At 40.5% G+C, this 20481-nt stretch overlaps 1 protein-coding gene and 1 long non-coding RNA gene across 3 annotated transcripts in view; one reads left to right on the top strand and one right to left on the bottom strand.

The window, feature by feature from the left end:
• LOC147872313 (uncharacterized) overlaps positions 1-20481 on the top strand; it is a 160660-nt gene that overhangs the window by 119650 nt on the left and 20529 nt on the right. The window lies entirely within an intron of this gene.
• Positions 5833-19663, bottom strand: LOC110829400 (gamma-glutamyl hydrolase). 2 transcript variants are annotated; one of them, XM_022063089.2, is made up of 7 exons: positions 19509-19663; positions 14325-14451; positions 12608-12658; positions 11319-11548; positions 9240-9346; positions 8734-8956; positions 5833-7399 (listed from the first exon to the last, which is right to left on the bottom strand). In XM_022063089.2, exons 1-7 carry the CDS (start codon positions 19582-19584, stop codon positions 7005-7007), a joined length of 1209 nt encoding a protein of 402 aa, XP_021918781.2. In that variant the 5' UTR covers positions 19585-19663; the 3' UTR covers positions 5833-7004. The 2 variants fall into 2 exon arrangements, with proteins under 2 accessions (XP_021918781.2, XP_087213393.1); XM_087357267.1 differs by lacking the exon at positions 19509-19663 and adding an exon at positions 15933-16576.

The raw sequence follows: 20481 nt of genomic DNA, 5'->3' as shown, positions 1-20481 counted from the left end.
TGTAAGGCAGATTTAATTATTAGTCCTGTAACGAAATTAATACATAGGCCTGCGTTTGTTTTTAACTCAAAGTTGACACGCCTAGTACCTCGAGAGGATTGTCTTAAATTGCACATGGCCTCCAGCTTCGCGCACACAGCTGCTGTTTCCGACTTATGAGCGGTACATCACTGCCAAAACATATGTACATGCTATAAATGAACTGAAGTCCAGCGACGTATGAACTATACAGGAGTCAATCAATAACTCCAAAGAAAATAAAATGTCTGGCTGAACAAATGTTAATGTGCCGAGCGTTGCTTACGAGTGTGTGACCGACCTATCACCTTGAAATATCTGCAATGCTGAAAGTTTTAATTACGTCGCTGTACCATGCGTTTGTTTAAGTTATTTTCATACTGCGTTGTACCAACTATATCTAGGCCGTGCTGGACGCTAACTTCTCACCTCTAAGACCCGGGTTTAGTTAAGAATAACTGCTGGAATAGGTTTATCACCGGGTTCTTGAAGCGAAGTTTGTACCAGCTAAGTCCGTGGAATAGAGTCCTTCTTGATAAGCTAATAGTTACTCAGCAGGTCAAGAAGTTCCAAGCCTTTTATGCTGCCCGAATTTTAATTTCCGTGTTGGTGATAACCGTTAACAGACCAGACCCCATCGAGAGACACAAACATGCATCGTTTCTTTGAGATCCTGTCAACACCTATTTCTCAAACACCCTCATTCTGTTTTCGTCCATTTTGCTGAGTTGATTTCAGTTATGAAAGTGCTTTTCGAAATTCTCTGTATTGTGCCGTATATAAATCCTACAACCACGGTCTAAAACTGAACCATCTGTCAGGATTAATAATCTTTGGTTCCTGCTAAATCAAGGGATACCACACCACGCATCACAAGGTACCATGCACAAACAAATGACGTTAGTTAGCCGCGTGGATGACCCCAAAGTTCTACTAATGAATGAAACGAGGTCAGATCCAACCCCCTTCAACATCGTAACTCTAGCGTCCTATTGGTCCTTTTTACCTATGACGTCAGACCAGAGTTTTTGAATGGGTCGTCGTCCTCTAGTGCAATGACCTACATGCAGTGCAACACGGAGGCTCCACGTGGAATTCTGTTCCAGTCCCTCCACCCCCTACACCTCTGATACGTGTCACAAAATTCCAAATATAGCACTGGGCCACTGGGTCGAATATATAGTACAACCGGCCCCATTTAAAGGTCGCGTTACACATGTAGTGGTCAATGATGCCACAATAATTTCAGTTTCTTGAAATGTTACTCAGCTAAGTTGTAAGCACACCGCATGAATCTTAAGGGCACAATACTTTCCTTTAGACCGTGATCTCTGGCTGTTAAAGTAGTCGTCACCCACACACACTTTCACTATCGGTCTTGTGCTAGTAATTTTACCGCTGAAAACATCTCTCTCCTAGTCAAATAAAAAAATAAATAAATCCGTGGCGTAACAGCTCCAGAGAGCCAAAGTCGACTAGCTTGACTGCTGGCCTCACGTTCACGATCATCCAACCAGATATAGGGTGACGTGTGGTCAGCACGACGAACCCCCAGCCATTGCTAGTTTTCCTGACCGGATTACGCTACTCATTGTAGCTCCCCAATTTCCTCACGATGCTGGGTTGGCACCGGTCCCATACACTGGTCGAAAATCTCATGAGAAAATTTCTTCTCCCCCGAGACTCGAACCAGCGCACATTCCGTATCGCCGGTCCGAAGCATGCGCGGGACTCTCCTAGTCAAATATATTTCCCTAAATGGACGTAATTCAGCATTAAACAAAACAAATTAAGGCAATTGGAAATAAAAGTGTAACAGTTATGCCACTGCGTAGTTTTTGCCTTCGATATACTTTTCCAATCGGAATACTCCGTTACCTGGAGTACATGAGCATGATAGTGAAATTGATCGTAGAAACAAATGGTCAACGGAAAAAGACGTAAAACGTTCCATCATGATCGGTATTTTTTTTCAAAATGTTTTTCAATGCCGATCTTAGTTTCCGCGTAGAATAAGGGCTTAAGACTGGGCAGCTAGAAAACTGGGATCGCGGGTTTGTATCCCACTCAAGGCATGGATGTTTGTCCTCGTCTTTTCGTGTTGTGTTGTCTTGCGTAGGTAGAAGCCTTGTGAAGGGCTGATCACCCCTCTAGGGAGTCCTGCCAAATGTCGAGAACTGGTTAGTAATTTCTTTAGTAATTCTGATTTGAAAGAAGACATAAGGCGTAATTCATAAGAGCTGATGATGATTTATATGTAAACGTACAAATTATAAATAAAACTAAATTGTTAAGAATAAACAAAAACGATGTTGTGTATTAATCATTTTTGGAAAGATTTGTGCAACAGTGCAGAAGATGCTTTTCATAAAAAGTTTCCCAGCTATGTGTGAGGTGCGATCCTAAACGACGTGTCTGCACCTGAATCAGTAGCACGTGCTTTGTTTGGAAGAGTTACGTCACCAGTGACGTCGTTTCTTTCTACCAGAGAGACTTGGGTCATGTCTTGAGAAAGGTACGGGGAATCCCCACGTGGCAGAATTACTTCAACACACGTGGACCAGCCCAGTTGAAAACTGACCATGGTAATACATAGTGATTGAAAAGTCACATAACATATATTCTATTCATTCTAATATATAAGAGTAATCTGATAAGAACATTTCAATAAACTGCATAACATTGTAAATGATTGTAATTCGAGTTTTAAATTTACCAATCTAATTTATACCATGAGGACGGTTAAATATAACCGAAACATGTCGTAAGAGACGTTCCAATTTGTAAATCGATCATTCGATGCGGAACGTGAAATGATATTTTAAATATTTTATATTTTATTATCTTATTAAAATTGTGATTTGACGGAAAATATTAAAATAAAATATATATTCTATTTGTCAAAAAAATAAATTACATCGAGAGCAGAAAACAAAAGACAAGGTTATATTAAGTGTTGGAAATGTCACGGAATCGATTCACCAGACGAGATACTGTCGATTTGTCTGGCTGGCAGGTAGAGTTCGAAACAAACACTCGCTGCATTTGTGAGAAAGAAATCCTTGCATTTCGACTTTTTAAAAACAACTGACGGTCTGGCGCGAGCAGGTTACAATATGGCGTGACCTGCGTGGGGTGTTGTATAGTCACATCGGTATTTTGTGTTTTTTAATCCGTTATAAATATATTGAATTGCAGCTATCGATAAATATTATATTGTTGGTGGGCATGGCTTTTCGATTATCTGCTTATGTGATTCAAGATCAGTTTTGTACTTTAGAGTTAATGGACCCGGATCATTATCAGAGGAATCAAGTGCAGTATTGACCACTTTAATATCCATTAAAAATAAATTATGAGCCAAGGTACGTATTTGCAGGGATCGAAAATTTTTCGAAAACTTGTAACCAGAAAATAATTTCTTCTCAGAGAATTTTTAAGGGAGTTTGGACACTCAGAAAATTTGAAAATTTAGGCTAGTCTGACAAGCCGAAAGGATTTAATTCATACGCCAATTTTCTGGGCAGTATCACAAGATAGATGTTAAATATCGTGCAATGAAATTGCACCTGCTTCCCCAAAAGCCATTTCCGGAACGTAAAAAGTGCAAAATTAGCTGCCAGTTGAAATTTTCCTGTCGTCAGGGGCGACCATAAATTTTTGAGCTCTATCTCTGCGTGACTGGCAGTGACCTAACCGACCTGGTTTCAGTTCTCGCAAGAGACAGGACTCTCTTTCAAGACTGCCTCCAGACTGGCTCTCTCCGCCCACACGTTTTAATTTTAATATTTGGAGCTTCTTAAAGGAAGTGAGAGAAATTACAGAGCGCTAGTCAAACAAACTCGAAATATAACATAGGCCCTGTTAGGATTTTATATAGTGGGATACACAGAGCAGCAAACAACTTTAATAATATTAATAAACAGTTTTATTTGAAATAAACAGTATTTTTTATCACAATTGCATATACCACAAGAGAAACTGATGGAAATGTAGTTTTAACACAAACAAATAACTGCCTGTCGAAACATGTCATCATAAATTTTCATTTAAGTCTAATTTGTTGTTACAAATTATACAAAGTTTGTCCTTCCGCCTTCATCTGTCATTAATCCAAAAATTCTGCAGCTGTGTTTTAAAACACTCTTGCTGAAATCCGTCCTTTAACTTAACAGACCTACTTTCACACCCTCGTGAAACAGTAAAGGTTAAAAATTTGCACTTGTGAAGGATTCAGTGGTTAAATCGCTAAAAAATTGTTTAAACTTTTCGGGTGTCAAGGGCCTTCCTCCCCAGAATTTCCCCATGCATTTTAAGTATAATATATACTAGCTGGAATATAGAGAGAATGTATACATTTAAAAATTACAGCAATACAGCGTAAAGATAAACGAGTACAATCCATTAAATTCGCAGAACTCTCTGTCACAACTTATGAACCCGGACTGTTTTAAGAAACATTGTTCGAAGCAGTGATTGTCGTTTGTGTCGAGAGAAATCGATCTGAAACTCGTGGTTGTTCTTTGGAAGACATACCAAGCGCTTGCTTGTAGATTTATGTCATAAAGATCGAAACAAAGGGGGTTGGAGCCATGTGATATGAAATCACGTGTTTCCTTTCAGTTTCATTCTGTGCGGGTAGAAACACAGAAGTTATGAAAAAATTAATGAAATGGAAGTGCGTCACACCGATAACCGAACTTCAAGTGTGCGTTGTTCAGCGTCTCGCACGTCTTTCGTAATTCTGGGAAGGCAGGGGGAGGGTAACACTCAGCCTGCTTCCACACGTGAGCTCGTGAGCCGCTCAAGTGAGCGGCTCGCTGAGCCGGTATGCGGATCTTACGGAGGCTATAAGCAATTCAGAGTTCGGCTTACATGACCCTCCGCTAGAGTTACCAACTTCACTCAGTCCCTCCAGCAACATATTTTCAGTGTATTAGCAGCGTTCATCAAATCATGTTGCGACTTGAAGTAATATTAATATTTTAGAGCATAAATATTATAAATAGTACCTATTACAAACAACTTAATTGAGTGTTTCCCCCCACAATGTGACTCTCCCGTATAAATGCGTTGGCTAGACTGGCTCGATCTGCAGCTCACTGAGCCTCGTGTGAAATGGCCCTAAGTTAGATGTTATAGAAATCGTATTTGGAGTACAGAGATTAATTAAACTGCCACAGGATTGTGTCTGTCGTGCTTCGGAGCTAACATTGTGTTTTAGTTTTATTACTGTCGGGGATTTTGTTAGTTTGGTTAGACTTTTCCATCTCCAAATATATTTCCTAAGATTCAAGGATCGTTTAATCGTATTCATGAGAGTTCTGTATCTTTCTTGGAAAAAAAAAAAGACTGTGATGGTTAGAGGATGAAATGCACACGTGGGAGGTGGGGGAAAACCGCGAAGCGACAGATAACTCAGTGAAATTATTACCTTTAGGCTGCAGCACTGGCGCGTGCGTGCACTGCTAGTGGTTAACACGAGTTGTCCCTTTGGTTCATAAAATTCAGTGCAGTGCAAAAGTCATTGTATTAAAATGCCTCCGATTGTGTCGAACTTGGACGTTCTTTTTTTTTCTTATAAGTTTCATTAGGCATCCTCAGGCTGACAGACATCTTGATCCCCCCCCCCCCCCCCGACATTTCAGCTTCCCTTCACCAATTAACGCGACGTTGCTGAAAGAAGTGGTCAATTATATCGGGTCTCTGGGCTGAGATTTGGAACCGTGACCTCCAGGCTCTTTACATCGACAGTTAATTTAAGAAATGAGTCAGCTTAGTTACCATAGTATTGGTAAGAGGAAAGAGTACAAATTATAAATTGTCAAAAATTATTATATTTTACTTGTTTCAGACTTGTATACAATCCTACTGAACACTTTAATACAGCTTCTCACACGTTCTTATAATACAAAATTGTGGTTATATCTTACAGTTAATTGGAAATATAATCAGGAACACTTCAGAGTTTAAAACACCGCATTTCAAAGATCTCTGACATTAAAACTTGAAAAGACAACACATATCACGTTATTTTAAACATTCCCCACGTTTTCAAAGAAATTTCAGGATATAACGTCAGAGTTCCATTATAATTAATGTTACTGCAGATTTTAATACCAAATTCGTCATTTAAACCACAGTACATTTGGTCTAAAGCGGCCCATCCACGTACGAGTCCGCATTGGCTCGGGTTCCATCGAGCCAAACTCGTTTGTGAGTGGGGTGTCACGAGCCGAGTCTGCTATGCACGTGTGGTGAAATATATCCGAGCCCGGCTCACGAATCAAGCTCGCCGAGCCAGACTCGTACGTTGATGGGCTGCTTAACAGATGGCAGATGTGCCGCTAAGACTTCAGACGCTGCGTGCGCATAGCGGGAAGGTCAGACTACACCCTGCCGCTAGCATACTCGCCAAATGTCATATTTAATATTGCGCGCAAGGTGAATAGTTTCTGTTACACGAAAACTATCACTATAATATGTATTCTTTGGAAAAACTATTAGTAAAAACGAACTTCAGTCTTTAAAACTGACTATGCAATATTTTTTCCTACACTAACCTCTTCACAGTTTGACGGTAATTTAGGGTAAGTATATGAGAAGTTTTGAAAAATTATTATAGTTAACGACTTAGGACAGTGCCCAAAACTTTGTCTTCCGAACACACTAGTGCTCAAAACGTGGTAATGGGACCTCGTACCGAAACTACAAAGACCGTTTTTAGGAGGACAGAAACAACTTGCTTTTGTTACGTGAAAAACAAAACGAACAATGTCAATTTATACATTTATAGATACTTTTGTTTCACAACTTGCATATTTTCCGAGTTGTCAGTAAATAATAGTAAAGAGCTGCATCTCAAGATAGTAACAGCATCCATTTTCCCAGTATGAAAGTATTTTGTTTGTTACAAGTGGATCCTTGGGGCGTAAACAGAACCCAATTTGGAAATCAGCGTCTTAAAAAGTTTAATTCCGTTCACACTACTGTTTCACCACCCAAGCCACGAACATTGTGACGCACAGAGTGACGTAAGGTAAAGAGTTGTGCGCAGACGCGGCGCTCTGTCTGTCATGTGACTGGGCAGATGTGATGCCTGTTGTTTCAGTATTGGGTTCAGTGCCCGTTTCAGCTGTAGTTGTGTCTGTGGTAGTTGTTGTAGTGGGTTTAGCTGTTGTACCAGCAGTAGTTGTGGTTGTAGTAGTCGTCGTCGTAGTTGTTGTTGTTGTTGTAGCTGGGGTAAACACTTGCTGTTCATCTGTGAAGAAATAACTCTGTTCGAAGACAGTATTATCTCCTGTGTATGTCGCGGGGTAGTTATAGATCACTGCTTCCAACTCTTCTTTAACGCTGGACAAGGAATTATTGTTTTTCCGAGCTGAAAAATACGGATTTAAATCATACGTCATAAAATTCGAAACATATTGAATGTTCCCTTACGTATTCTTTATCTATGTGTGGTTTAGTTAGTGACACTTTCAGAAACTCGATTTCGCAATGCTGAATGGTAAGACTTCTAGTGAATTAACTGGAGACGATATGTCGTGGTACCATCACGTGGTCTGACTGGATGTACCACGAAAACCTCAATAACGTTAGCTGGTCTCTGCACCAAGATCTGAACCTGGGAACTCACATTTACGAATTAGGAGCGATAACCACTAGACCCAGACGTTTGATAATCATTTGGATATGCAAAAATAAATTGCAACACAATTAGTGCAGAAATGACGTCATCTAAGGTACGTGTACTTATTTTTATGCTAATTACTGTGTTAATGTTATAAAATGTGCGATAATGCTACTGGCGAAACATCCTTCGTCAAAGTGGGAGCAGCAGTCTCTTGGGGGGGTCAGAAACTTGTTTCGGGGCGTTAACGGCCCAATTTCAATACATATAAATTTCTAATAAAAAGGCCGCGTTAAATTATAAACATACAATTTAATATTGAAAGTATTTTTATGAGGTCAGCAGGCTGTGTCTTCCCGCAAAACAAACTCTGTAGCTGGCCATTTGTGGTTTATGTAAACAGTCAAAACAATTGATACTTATCCAGCGAAAATTCTCACGCTCATGAATCAACTTTAACGGAATGAAAGTTAATATGGCCACTTCGCTTTTGACGTAACAAATTCCGAAAAGTTGTGTTAAAATATTTTTTTAAGACTCCAGACGAAAAAAACGTATGGGCAATTCATGCAGAACGATGACTGTGGCCTACCCGCTCACCCCAATGTAAGTCCTTGAGACTTTTAATGTATAAAACAGGCATCAAGCAACACTTAATACGTGTTTCGTAAGAAAACGGGTGTCATTCGATAGATCGCGTTTTGAGGGGGGGGGGGGATTGTGCCTAGTGTTGTGTGTGTGTATGTATATATGTGTGTGTATATATATATATATATATATATATGTTTCTATACAGTACACATTTTAGTGTGTGATGTTAGTGTAGTAAATTTAATAAAATAAATTGAACCTTATTTTTAAACGTAATTACAATCGTATTGGACGTGTGCAATCCACATAGGACCTATATATAATTAGTATTATTTATTTTCTGGACTCTGTTTATCACCTTATATTTGAAGAGAACTATAAAGAATCCTTTCCAATTGGCATGCGCATTTACTTATCAAAGATTCCCGACATGAGAAAAACCAAAGTTCCAACTTTCCACCAATGCCAATTAAAACATGTTGGGGTTTTACCTTCATTGACCAGGAAATTCCCATAAAATTGTTCTACCAATATGGCGCCGGCTGAGTGAGGAATAGATTCGATCTTCCACTCGAAAGCATTCTTCTCAGGATGAAATTGCACGCCGTAGAACGGATATTTCTTGTGCTCAAAACTGGATATGAATTCGCTTCCGTTGTGTCTGCTGACTGATAGAACGTGCCACTGATCTGCCACACCAGATTCTTTCAATTTCTGGAAGGAAATTCAGTGCAAATATCTCATAAAGTATGCGGGTCCCAAAAGCGTATCACTGTCCAAAACAAACTATTAGGTCAAAAAATTCTGAGAATTTGAACCGTTCATAATTGCTGTATGTTTCCCTTATTTGTTTTTATGTTCTTCCCTGAATCTCAAAAAAACCACAAAGATAATCATGGGAGGAGACAAAGTCGAAGGACGTGTGAGCGAATAGGGTAATAGACAGAGCTCTTAATAAAATCATCGTAATTGGAAGAGAATATGTCCAGAATCAAACCTCCTCTGTGATGCACCTGTGGTGAGAATTGAACGTCACGTTTTGCTTCTCCAGTATTTCCAGAACGCCATCTGCGTCTTCTTTGTAAAGTTTGCTACTCCGGTAATCTGCAATAGGAAAATTACATGCTTCTTTGTCAACGCCTACAAAAGTCATAAAGAGTTATTGAGCTGATGAAGTAATGAACGGTGTTTCATGAAACCTTAACGTCCATTACTGTGATCACAAAACCTGTCCCAGCACCATCTCCTCAGCCAGTTGAATCCACAAGAGCTCTTTTTTGTAAACCCCACACCTGGGTCGTCTGAATGAAATATATTCCTTCAGCCACTTCTTATAGCCCAGCTTCATGATTTAATTTAACCATTAATATTACATGACGAGTAAAGTCTTTCATAGAACCAAACATCTTTCATGTTCTCCAGTATGCTCCCTTTGGTTTTTTTTAAATCTCCTTGCAGAAGAAGCCGAGCAAGTCGAATCTCCTGCGATTTGCGCAACAAAGTTAGGACGAAGGAGGCTGGCACGTGAAACAAACGGGCAGGAACCAACTACCGGATTTGCAGCGCTAAACATAAAGTCCCCGAAATGAAAGTATAAACAAATGAGCAACTGAACGTCCTAAATGTGTGTCTGCATTTGGCAAAGTCGGCCTGTGCTTCAGAGCACGCTGCCATTTCGGTATTCCCAGGCGTCTCGACTACTAGGCACTGTTAAGAGTAGACTGAAGTAGTAACAACTTCAATGGAAGACTGGTAAAGTTGGTGTACTTGGGACAGTTAAAATTTCTTGTTGTGTTTTACGGCAGATTTCGTAAGTTATAAATCGCTGATGGTGTGTTCAGGCTTTTAATGTAATAAACTACACAGAGCATTTGTTACTGTCAAATGCCTCTTGAATCAGTACTAAAATGGAGTTCAGTTGTAGCTACGGAGGTGAGCGGACGTGTTTCTACAGCTCAAGAAAGGATGGATGTCACGTTAGAAAGTTACAGGGCCAGAATTGGCGCGTTTGCAGGATGCACGAGGAAGGGAGCTGGAAAGTTGAGTTGGCAGGGCAACAGACGTGGTTTCTGGGTCTGGTACTAGCTACTCTTCTGGTGATTGGAGGAGTTGAACCAAACCCGGGGCCGCCAACCGATCAGGACAAGATCGACCAGATCTTATCCCATGTTAAAAACCAAGCTTGGGAGACGAAAGTTATCAAGGAGCTTCTGGAGAAGCACAACCAAGAAATAGGTGACTTGAGGAATGGGACGAAGGAATTAGGACAGAAATTGGAGACGCTAAGAGCGTCAATAAATGAAGTTATCAGTGATTATGAGAAGATCAACCAGGTTGTGAAAGAGTGGGGGGAACGGCAGCAAACGATGAAACTAGAGATCCCGAAAGGGAACATCGATTACGTAGGCCGGCTGGGTCGAAGGAGATGTGAGCTTCCGATATTGGTTAAATATACCACGTTCGCGTCTAAGCTAGGGGTACTCAGGAACACTAAGCACCTGAGTGGCTCCACATTAAGCGTAGACGAGGACTTTGCTCCGGAAATAAGGAAGTGTAGGAGGGAGCTGATTCCCTATTTACGGGACGCGAAGAAGAGAGGATACAGTACTAAAATGCACAACAAAAATTTGGGCAGTGACTTGGCCTGTGATGTAGGGAGACGCGGATGAGTGGTCTTGGAGAATGTGGATGAGAAAGTAATGGGAGACAAGCTACATAAATAGAAGCTTCGTAACTTGTACACCTCACTCAACATTATTACGCAGACGAAATCAAAGACGATGTAGATGGGGAAGAATGTTAAATGGGTGCTGAAGCGTGTGGGTTGGATTCAACTGACTTCGGACAAAAACCAATGCTGGATTATTGTGGAAATATTAATGAATCATCGTGATCAACCTGGAAATGGACAAGAAAATTTGTTTTTCCACTTGTTGGACCTCACCAGTTTCATCCTACACAAGAAACAACTTACGAAAGGACGATTCTGTTCCACTCATTTAGTTAATTAATATATTGGTTTTGAGTTTCCTCCAATGACTTCACAGCCGCCTTCGTGACCCGTGCGTTAACTTGCCTGGCTTGAAAGTAAGTGGAAGTGCAATATCGATAACCTCGCACAGATTCCTGACATCTGTCCGGTTTGCCGAGAGAACAGCCAAGAGTTCAAACCCCAGACAGGTCCCCCACACGGGGAAGTAGACTCCGGCATCATTTTTCTTGGCAGCCAGTTTATACAGCTGCCAACCAGCACTGGCGTATCCGTCAGTGGCTGTGAACGGAGCTGCTCCACCAGGTATCAGCAATCTGTAGGAATCACAGAGATACGAAATTCTACTCTAAAAAATATGGGACAACTTGCAGTTTTCACTCATCTATGTGTTTTACGTTTATAGCCGAATACATTTATCACTTTTTTCCTCTCTCTCTCTCCTGATCCAGAATTTAAATGCGGTGCCCTGCAAATGTCTTTGTTATTGGATCTGGCGTTATCTCCACATCGTCAACCAATGGCTCAGACTGACCATTTCCCCTGGCCTGAACCTTCTAACTCTACATAAATCATTCAAATTCCAACACTCCTTACTTCACTCCGAAGACGGAGGCAGCATGTTTCTCCGACACGTAGACGAACAGTTAAGATACAGACGCAACAGCGCAAATTACCATCCGTGCCCTCACGTTTGTGATTACCTCAAATCTTACATGGCCCCTCCCTTCACATACCCTGCATTACGAATATTTTAAGCCATGTGCTGAAGTAACCGAGTTTCACATAAAACTACTCATTATGGTCGTGTAAATTACAGCGAGGTTCTTTGCCAGAACCCCATCAAGCTGACGAGCTGGACTCAATTTTCATTTACCTGCTGCGCTGTATAAGAAGGGTTTATAAACTTTCCATATAAAGTAGGGATTTCATTAGACGGGTATTCACGTGCATAGAATAAAGTACTTTATAATAATCGCTGTTACTATAAAACTCCCATGCCGTTTCTTAAACCTAAAGTTAATTTCCGTCCTCACGAGAGACCGTCACTGTTCCATACCTTAAGCAAGACAGCTCCAGTACACGCTTTCACAAGTTCCATTTTAAATCCTCTCTTCTAGTCTATATCCTCCTTCCGTCGTTGCCCTTCAGGTTTTCCGTCTAGAATACTACAAGACCTTAGATTTCCCTCGACAAATTTTGTTCGTATCTCCAGAAGTGAATTGCATGTAAATACTTTAGAGTATCTTCGGAGTGGATTCATGCTCCCAGCATCTGACGAACCTAATAGCACCACGCATATCATCAAAAACAATTTCGCAACGTCCGAGACCGTCTCGTCACCACGTATAAACCAATGTGTCATGAAAACTTACCCGTTAAGTGAGCTGATGACATACTCGTAGTACTGTGTGCTCTGGTTTGTCCTGAAAGAAATACTATTGTAAATCTCATGAAGTAGAAATAAATAGTCGAAGTTCAAAAGTTTCTGACAATGGTACCTTTTATATGTAAAATTATTAATTAAATTTTGTATCGGGTCCCGAGTTCGATTCCCGGCGGTGCCCGAATTTATAACTTGTGTTGGGCAAGGCCGTGGTCTAGGCAACACGGAGTTTTCCTCCGGGGGCTTCCCCGGTTTCTCCGTGGCATCCCAACAATTACTCCATTCACACACAGAAGAAGGCAATGGCAAACCACTTCTGGATCATCTGCCAAGAACGTATATGAACAGGTCCCAGTCCGAGAAAAGGATGGAAGGATCCTGTTCATATGGACCTGTCGTCAGACAGAACACTAATAAAAAAAAATCGGGTATGTGCAGGTCAGAAACAGATGAATCATTGCAAACTCCTGTATTTCGTTATCCTCAAAATACAAGGTTTGTGTAAAAGTAAACTAGCCTAAAGCCATGAAGACGTAGACAGTCGATGGAGGTGAGTGGCCGACTTCACACCATGGCCGTTATACCCCAGAGAAAGTAATCCCTCCTTTGCTTATTGGTCAGGAGGCTGTGTGGGGTGTACAACCACTGTGGAGAACAGAAAAAAATTGTCTCTGCCGGAAATCGAACCCCGGTAACAGACAGCCATGAAACTAACTCATTCTTAACCCAATTATTAGTGACTTTGAAGTCTCAGTTTATCACTGACAGTTGAAGTAAACATAGAACACCTAAATTTGTAAAATCATTAATTCTTTCTTACTACTGCACTATTTTATCGTGTAAATATTATCGTTAAGTCCTTTCCATAGCCATGACCTATCTTTGAGATAAATTGTTCTCAATGACATAGCTAAAACGATACGATTTGTATTAACCCAAAATATAAATAGTATTGAAAGACTGGTCCCACTGCGTTAGACCATTACTACACTTCCAGGGAGCTGTCATTCGTTCTTAACACAAAGTCCGGAAACGTGTTCTTAAACGGAAAGCTCATTGCTTGCACGTAAACAAGCGAACGCTAGCTAGTCTGACACCCAAACCAAGGTAACAGGTACATTCTCCTCCACAGCAAATTTTGGTTAAACCTATCAGACGGCTTGTTGTATTCTTGTTCCAAATTTAACGAGACATGAAAATAAAAGGATAAAAAAGATAAGTGAAAAGCTTACTGTTAAAATTAGGCTTTCGATAAGCAAAGCAACTGCCATCTTCAAGGTGAATTTGTAATGGTTGTGTGATATATGCAACCTTACATACGGAAAGCTGCAGGTGGCGAAATGGATTTAATGCAGACTGGTCGCGCCCAACTATTGCGTGTTTGCACGTAATTTTGGTCTTAAATACATGCGAAGTCTGTAATTTGAAGATCCCTCAAATCAGCATTGGCCGACTGTCACGTGTTTGCAGAGCACGCTGCCGTTTGATATTTGAGATAATTACTTTTTGGAGTTGGCGATTCGCTGACTGCATGTTTCAGCGCTTGAATTTAAAACGAAGACATGTCTGCAGAGGTACATTATTACGCCCGACTGGGGGCTTCCTTCATACAGAGATGATCAGAGAAGATTAAACCTCTGCGGAATTATGGGAATACATTTTCAATTCTTAAAACGTATACATCACTTCAGGAATACTGAATTTACCATACTGGTACGACCCGTGACCCAGAGCTTTCCAGAAATTTGACGTATGAGGCCGCGATGTATCCGGTATAGTAGTTGTTTCCGTAGCTATTCTGTATTTCTGTGTCGAGTTCCTGTGACAGAACACCTGAAAACAAACACGACAAGCATTAGCCTAAACTAAACAGGAGACTATGAAGACGGCTTTCTTCCGGGTAGGAGGAAGATATTTATTCTGTTATTAGATTGTTGGGAGAGAATATAAGATGAAGATTTCCGTCTTCTGGGTTGTTGCGCTGTGTAGTCTGATCGATGTTAACCAACGTTTCAGAGGTCATACTGCCTCCGTCATCAGGGCGATCACGGAGGCATTATGACCTCTGAAACTTTCGTAAACATCGACCAGACTACACAGCGCAACAACCCAGAAGACAGAAATCTTCATACTCTGATGACGGAGGCAGTATGACCTCTGAAACGTTGGTTAACATCTACCAGACTACACAGCGCAACAACCCAGAAGACAGAAATCTTCATACTTATCGCCCTGATGATGGAGGCAGTATGACCTCTGAAACGTTGGTAAACATCGACCAGACTACACAGCGCAACAACCCAGAAGACAGAAATCTTTATACTTATCGCCCTGATGATGGAGGCAGTATGACCTCTGAAACGTTGGTAAACATCGACCAGACTACACAGCGCAACAACCCAGAAGACAGAAATCTTCATACTTATCGCCCTGATGATGGAGGCAGTATGACCTCTGAAACGTTGGTAAACATCGACCAGACTACACAGCGCAACAACCCAGAAGACAGAAATCTTCATACTTATCGCCCTGATGATGGAGGCAGTATGACCTCTGAAACGTTGGTAAACATCGACCAGACTACACAGCGCAACAACCCAGAAGACAGAAATCTTCATACTTATCGCCCTGATGATGGAGGCAGTATGACCTCTGAAACGTTGGTAAACATCGACCAGACTACACAGCGCAACAACCCAGAAGACAGAAATCTTCATACTCACCGCTGTGAGAACCTCAAGTCTTACAGAATATAAGATGCTGTCACTAAGGACAGTGGGCTAGAAATGTAGATAAAACTGAATATGTACCTGACAATGACTCGAAACTAAAATTTGCAACAAATTCATGATACAATAAATTTATAATCTTTCACAACATTGACAGTTGGTGGTCAATAATTGAATTATGAAAAGAATAAGTTTGGATATTCTTGTCAGTAATGTTTGCCTTACAAAAGATTGCCATTCACATATCAACGCAGAGTTGAAAAAACGTCGTTAAATAAAACCTTCTCCGAATTTGTTTTAAATGCCAGAATATTGCATCAGTACCTTTACCCAGAGAGATTACTTTGTTACGAGACAGGCCACGTTGAGGAGTTAATGGTAAATCTGTCCCTCTGGTAAGATATTTTGGTATTGTCCTATTATACTAAAACAACACGACCAAATTCTTTCGAATCCATAACGAATTGTTAAAGAAAAATTCCATGTAGAAAAGACCCTGAAGATACTTCAAACAACGCTTATTTGTCCCCACATGGTCTCTTTGATTACATGTTCTCCGATTAAATTTCTGTGTGCATTCCTTACCATTCGCATACGTTCTGCATGCCAAACTCATCTCCGTGATTTGGCCCATGTGGGGAACGAATTATTACGCTCAAAAACATACTGGGGCCTCCAGTAACTTTGCGAATCCTCAGTGGAAGTCAACCATTCACGTGAAAGACAAGATTTGTTCTGTATGACGCAAAATATTTACCCAGTATCCAATTAGACCCTGTGTCAAACTCGTGTGTTTTGCTTTGACTGCTAGAGAAGCAATTTTGTTTCGGGATATTCGTTTCAAGTGTCCATTTCCAAGAATTCGCTGTTGGATAAACTGAAATGCGCTTAATCACATGTCAAGTTCACTACGCAGATAAGAGATTAGGTAATTCAATCGAAATCAGAATTTGTGTGGTGTGTTTGGTGAGAGTTCGAAAGTTAATGGCTGACTGCTCGCACATTAAACAGAGCCAGTCCTAGTTTCTCTGATTCGCTTGAATATTATCCTCCAATCCACGCCCAAGTATTCCAAGTGGTTTCTAAATTTAAGGCTTGTCAACCAAAATTTTGTACGCATTTCTCATCTCTGTCGGGCTACATAACCACAATCTCATCCTTCTTGATAATCTGATATTTTGTTAAAAGCACAATTACGGAGACCTCGTTACGCGGTTCTTTAAAGCATCCTGTCGCTTCGCCCTTCGGGTGTACACTGTAGCAATGTAAACACTTACAAACTCAGTTAACACTTTCCGTTACGTAAGTATTTTGAACACGTTTGGCGTGATCGCTTGTTTGTCTCATCGTGTTTACACATGAGCATTTGTCAACTCGTCTGTCAAGGAAAATGGATGCGATGAATTTCATCATCCAAAGTCCTTAGCCTAAATCAAACAGAAGTCACAAGTACCAAAGGATTACTTTAGTCATGTACCGCATTCGAAAGACTTTACTTGAAAATCTCCTAAAAGAAAAGATTTGTTTATAATATTTATAAGACTTATTTTACCCTCTAGACAATAGTCATATAAAAATTACACTCAATAAAACGAGATGTAACGTGAACTTCGACCACTTTGCAAGTTCATAATAGCATTAATTCATATGTAAAGATCTTTTGTAAGCTGACTGTGCTAAATGTAACTTATGTGTTATTTTCATATTTACTTCGACCTTGAAGCCTCTTCATATTCATTCCTATTTGAAATTCTGTACCCAGTAAATTAGCTCGTCGGATTCACATTCAGAAAAATTGCGTCTCAAATATTCCTCACGGTGGGTTGTAGTGAATATGCACGTACAGGCAACAAGCGACAAGATGGAACTAGCAGGTATGGGGAACAAGACACGAAAACAAAAATATTCCAACAGATCTTAAAGAAAATTACTTTGAAAATTTAAATCTACTTTAGTTTTGATCGGCTGTTCTATTAACGGTGACGAACCTTCGACGTATGTAACATACTGCACCAGAAGAATAAAAATCTTTCAGAAGATATTTCTTTCCTTGAGGTCTTCCTAGCCGGAATTTTCAATACATCTCGTTTCCCTACATGCTACATGTTTTGCCCATTTAATCCTTCGGAAACATTTCAGACGAAATTGCGTCGCTCCAAACTGAGACGGTTCTACGTCGTGTTAATTAACTGTTATTTCTTCCTTTGTGGTCCAGATATGACAAATTCGTTTTTCCTCACAACTCCGTCAGGTAACCGTAGCAGAAAACCGCGTGTTTCCTGTTTAATAATGCGCGTCGTTGAATGTGTAAACCGCTTTGTACAGTGTGTCATATTAACGCAAAACAACCCAATAAATATGTACAAAAGTAACAAATTAAATCATAAGCAGGTCCAACGCCGCAAGTCCTTCAACCAACACGTGACACTCGAGTTACAGATCCTGGTTGCTAGGCCGCTACTCACGTCAGTTGCGCAAAATCTGTGATGTGCGAAGATAGGCGAATTCACGAGCAGAACGTGTGATATTTCTGTAGTATTACATCGCATAGAAATCGTCTCATGTTCGTGAAGCTTTCAGCACTAAATACCTAAGACAATGTAGGCATTGGTAACAAAATTTCGGGACACAGGATGTTTGACAAATGCGTATCGAGTGGGAAAGCAGTTGAAATTACTGAAAGTGCCTGCAATGACGTGAAACGGCTACAATAATTCAATACTACAATCGGTTTCGCATTGTTTTGTGTGAAGGGGGTCATATGTAGCATAAATTGCGTTTAAAATGGAACACACTGTATAATACAGCATACCGAGACAGCAGCGTAGCTTAAAACCACTGAAAATGGCAAGAGAATTTGTGGGTAGGAAAACATCAACCGCTGTCGACACTAACGAGAACTTACGCTGTGTTCCTTCACTAAACACGCAGGCCTATACGTAAAAACCACGGATACATAATACGCAAAGTGGATAAAGAGGGAAGACGGCGGATATTCGAAAAGAATTGATTGGTACATAACCTAAAACGCAGGCCTACATTAACGATAATCTGGCCTAATGATATTCGGGGTTCAAATTCTTCGCAGTAATATTAATAATCGTCATATCTCGGGGAGAGGGGGGACATTTTGACTTCGTGTCGCACCCCCGCGATCAATTTAACTTTTCTACGCCGAAAAGCCCCAAACCTCATACTTTTAAGTAATGTACATATTACTAATATCAGGTACACACTTAAGTATCTGTAGTGTCACTGGCTTAACAAGTTTGTCTATGCGTTAAATGAATTTGAAGGCCAGTGAAGTTGCCTGTGTGAATCTCGTGACAAGTTTGAAAGCTTTTGTGTTCATTTCCGCTAACGATGCACGTAAGCCTCATTTTTATCCACTCCAATCGTAGACACGTTCAGTACTAACCATAAGAACGTTGTTTGATATGTTTTCTGTCAAAAACGCGTTGCTGTACGCGTTCACGTAAGCTTTTGTGAAGGCCAAGTAAAATACAAGCATATTTACAAATATGGCGACCGAGCGTGACGGGCACAGCAGTATCTCAGTCACGATGACGTACCGGTAAATTTCAAAAAGCAGTTTTTTCTCACACCAAACCACGGGGGGTCGCCGTATTTTATATTATTTTGGTTTCGAAATTGATTCTAAGGAACCCGAAGGTTTGTCAAAGTGTGCGCAGAATTCTATCGTTAGGTTCAGGGCTTACATGAAATCAAAATTCCTTTTTGACGGCGAATAACGCCCATGTAATCATTGCCGGAAACCGATCAATTGATTACACAAAAAAATTATGTTTGCAGTATAACCACAAATCCCCAACCCCGGCTGTAAATCCGGTTCTGATTGGGTTATACTACGAATCAGTTCGATCAAGGCTGAAGTTTCACAGTCAGATCGCGTTCATACCATCGATATACACGTCTCCCGTGTGGCATTTTCCTTCCAGGTATAGTGTACAAAATTGTCGGTGTACGAATTACGCCATCTTCAAATAATTTATCTTAAAAAATCTTGGGACTTTTGAGTGGAGACAGCTGGCTTAATATGACGTCCATTGGCGGGAACTTGTAAACACAATAATGAGTTTTCGGGTTCAATAAAAGGCTGTAATTTTGGTACCACGGAGACAATTAGTTGTAACAACTCACCTATGATCGGTTTGTTGTTTAGGGCAGACACACCAACAAGTAACCCAAGCAGCAACACCACCTCGACATTCGCCATTCTGCTTCACACTGACTGTGAGATAAAGCCTGGGGAGGTTCACCATGGAGTGCCAGGCACTCCCACGCAGACTGTGATACCGGCCGGCTGGCATACTAGCTCGCCCGCTCATGGTACTTTACCGAACGTTCGGCTGAATACCGAGTCATTGTTTCGTACTCAGACCCAGCGAGGACCCCATCTGAAAGTGTTTAGTGTTTTCTCAGAACCTTACAGTTTCCCTCCGGATCGTTCCCACTTCAACATCAAGTCATTCAAAACTGTATCATCTATGCAGTTGATAAACCGTCGTTAAACCAGTCATGGTATTAACGTCATACAAACCAGCTCAATTAAGTAGGTAAATTTAATGAAAATTTGGGTAAATGTACACAATTCGTAACGCAAATTGAACTTGACCCCAAAAGATTTATGAATCGTTTTCAATAAACTGCCATGGCAATCCAAAAAATTTGTCATTCATAACATACTGTTCGTATTGTTGAGTCATTTGAATCTGATCAACATCCTTCCAAATTCTTTGAGATATAGATTAATATTATCCTACTGTCTTAAATATTACAAGATTTCTGACAAAACTGTTCGATATATTTCTAATCATTCCCGTATGTAATACAATTTCACTAGTTGCTGAGAAAACTAACAAAATTATCAGGTTAGTCTATCTCAGGGCCGATGATCGAACCCGGGGTGTCTATAATACAAAGAAGGAGTACCGATAATTCTACCACGACGTTGGGTAACTGGACAATGACACTTTAAATTGAAATAACGAAATTTAACAGATATCGAAACACGTTTAATATGAGAGACATCTGTTTGGCTCCTGTGTTAACCTCCAATGGTTACTGGGAAGTACGCTTCAAGCTTAATTTTCACTAAAGTTCATTCGAAACT

The sequence above is a fragment of the Zootermopsis nevadensis genome, unplaced genomic scaffold (genome assembly GCF_977971745.1).
Source record: "Zootermopsis nevadensis isolate Lab colony 2312 unplaced genomic scaffold, Znev_1.0 Znev_ptg000028l, whole genome shotgun sequence".
Lineage (NCBI taxonomy): Eukaryota > Metazoa > Arthropoda > Insecta > Blattodea > Termopsidae > Zootermopsis > Zootermopsis nevadensis.
The sequence above is the reverse complement of the archived record's forward strand: the minus strand, read 5'-3'. Positions and strand labels throughout refer to the sequence as shown.

What these genes read in the sequence shown, in the direction of transcription:
- LOC110829400 (XM_022063089.2), bottom strand. Translation starts at nt 19,584, where the DNA reads ATGGCGAATGTCGAGGTGGTGTTGCTGCTTGGGTTACTTGTTGGTGTG. An exon ending in TCACGGGTCGTACCAGTATG is followed by an intron (nt 12,659 to 14,324) that starts GTAAATTCAGTA and finishes TATTTCTTTCAG; the next exon opens with GACAAACCAGAGCACACAGT. An exon ending in GTCATCAGCTCACTTAACGG is followed by an intron (nt 11,549 to 12,607) that starts GTAAGTTTTCAT and finishes TGATTCCTACAG; the next exon opens with ATTGCTGATACCTGGTGGAG.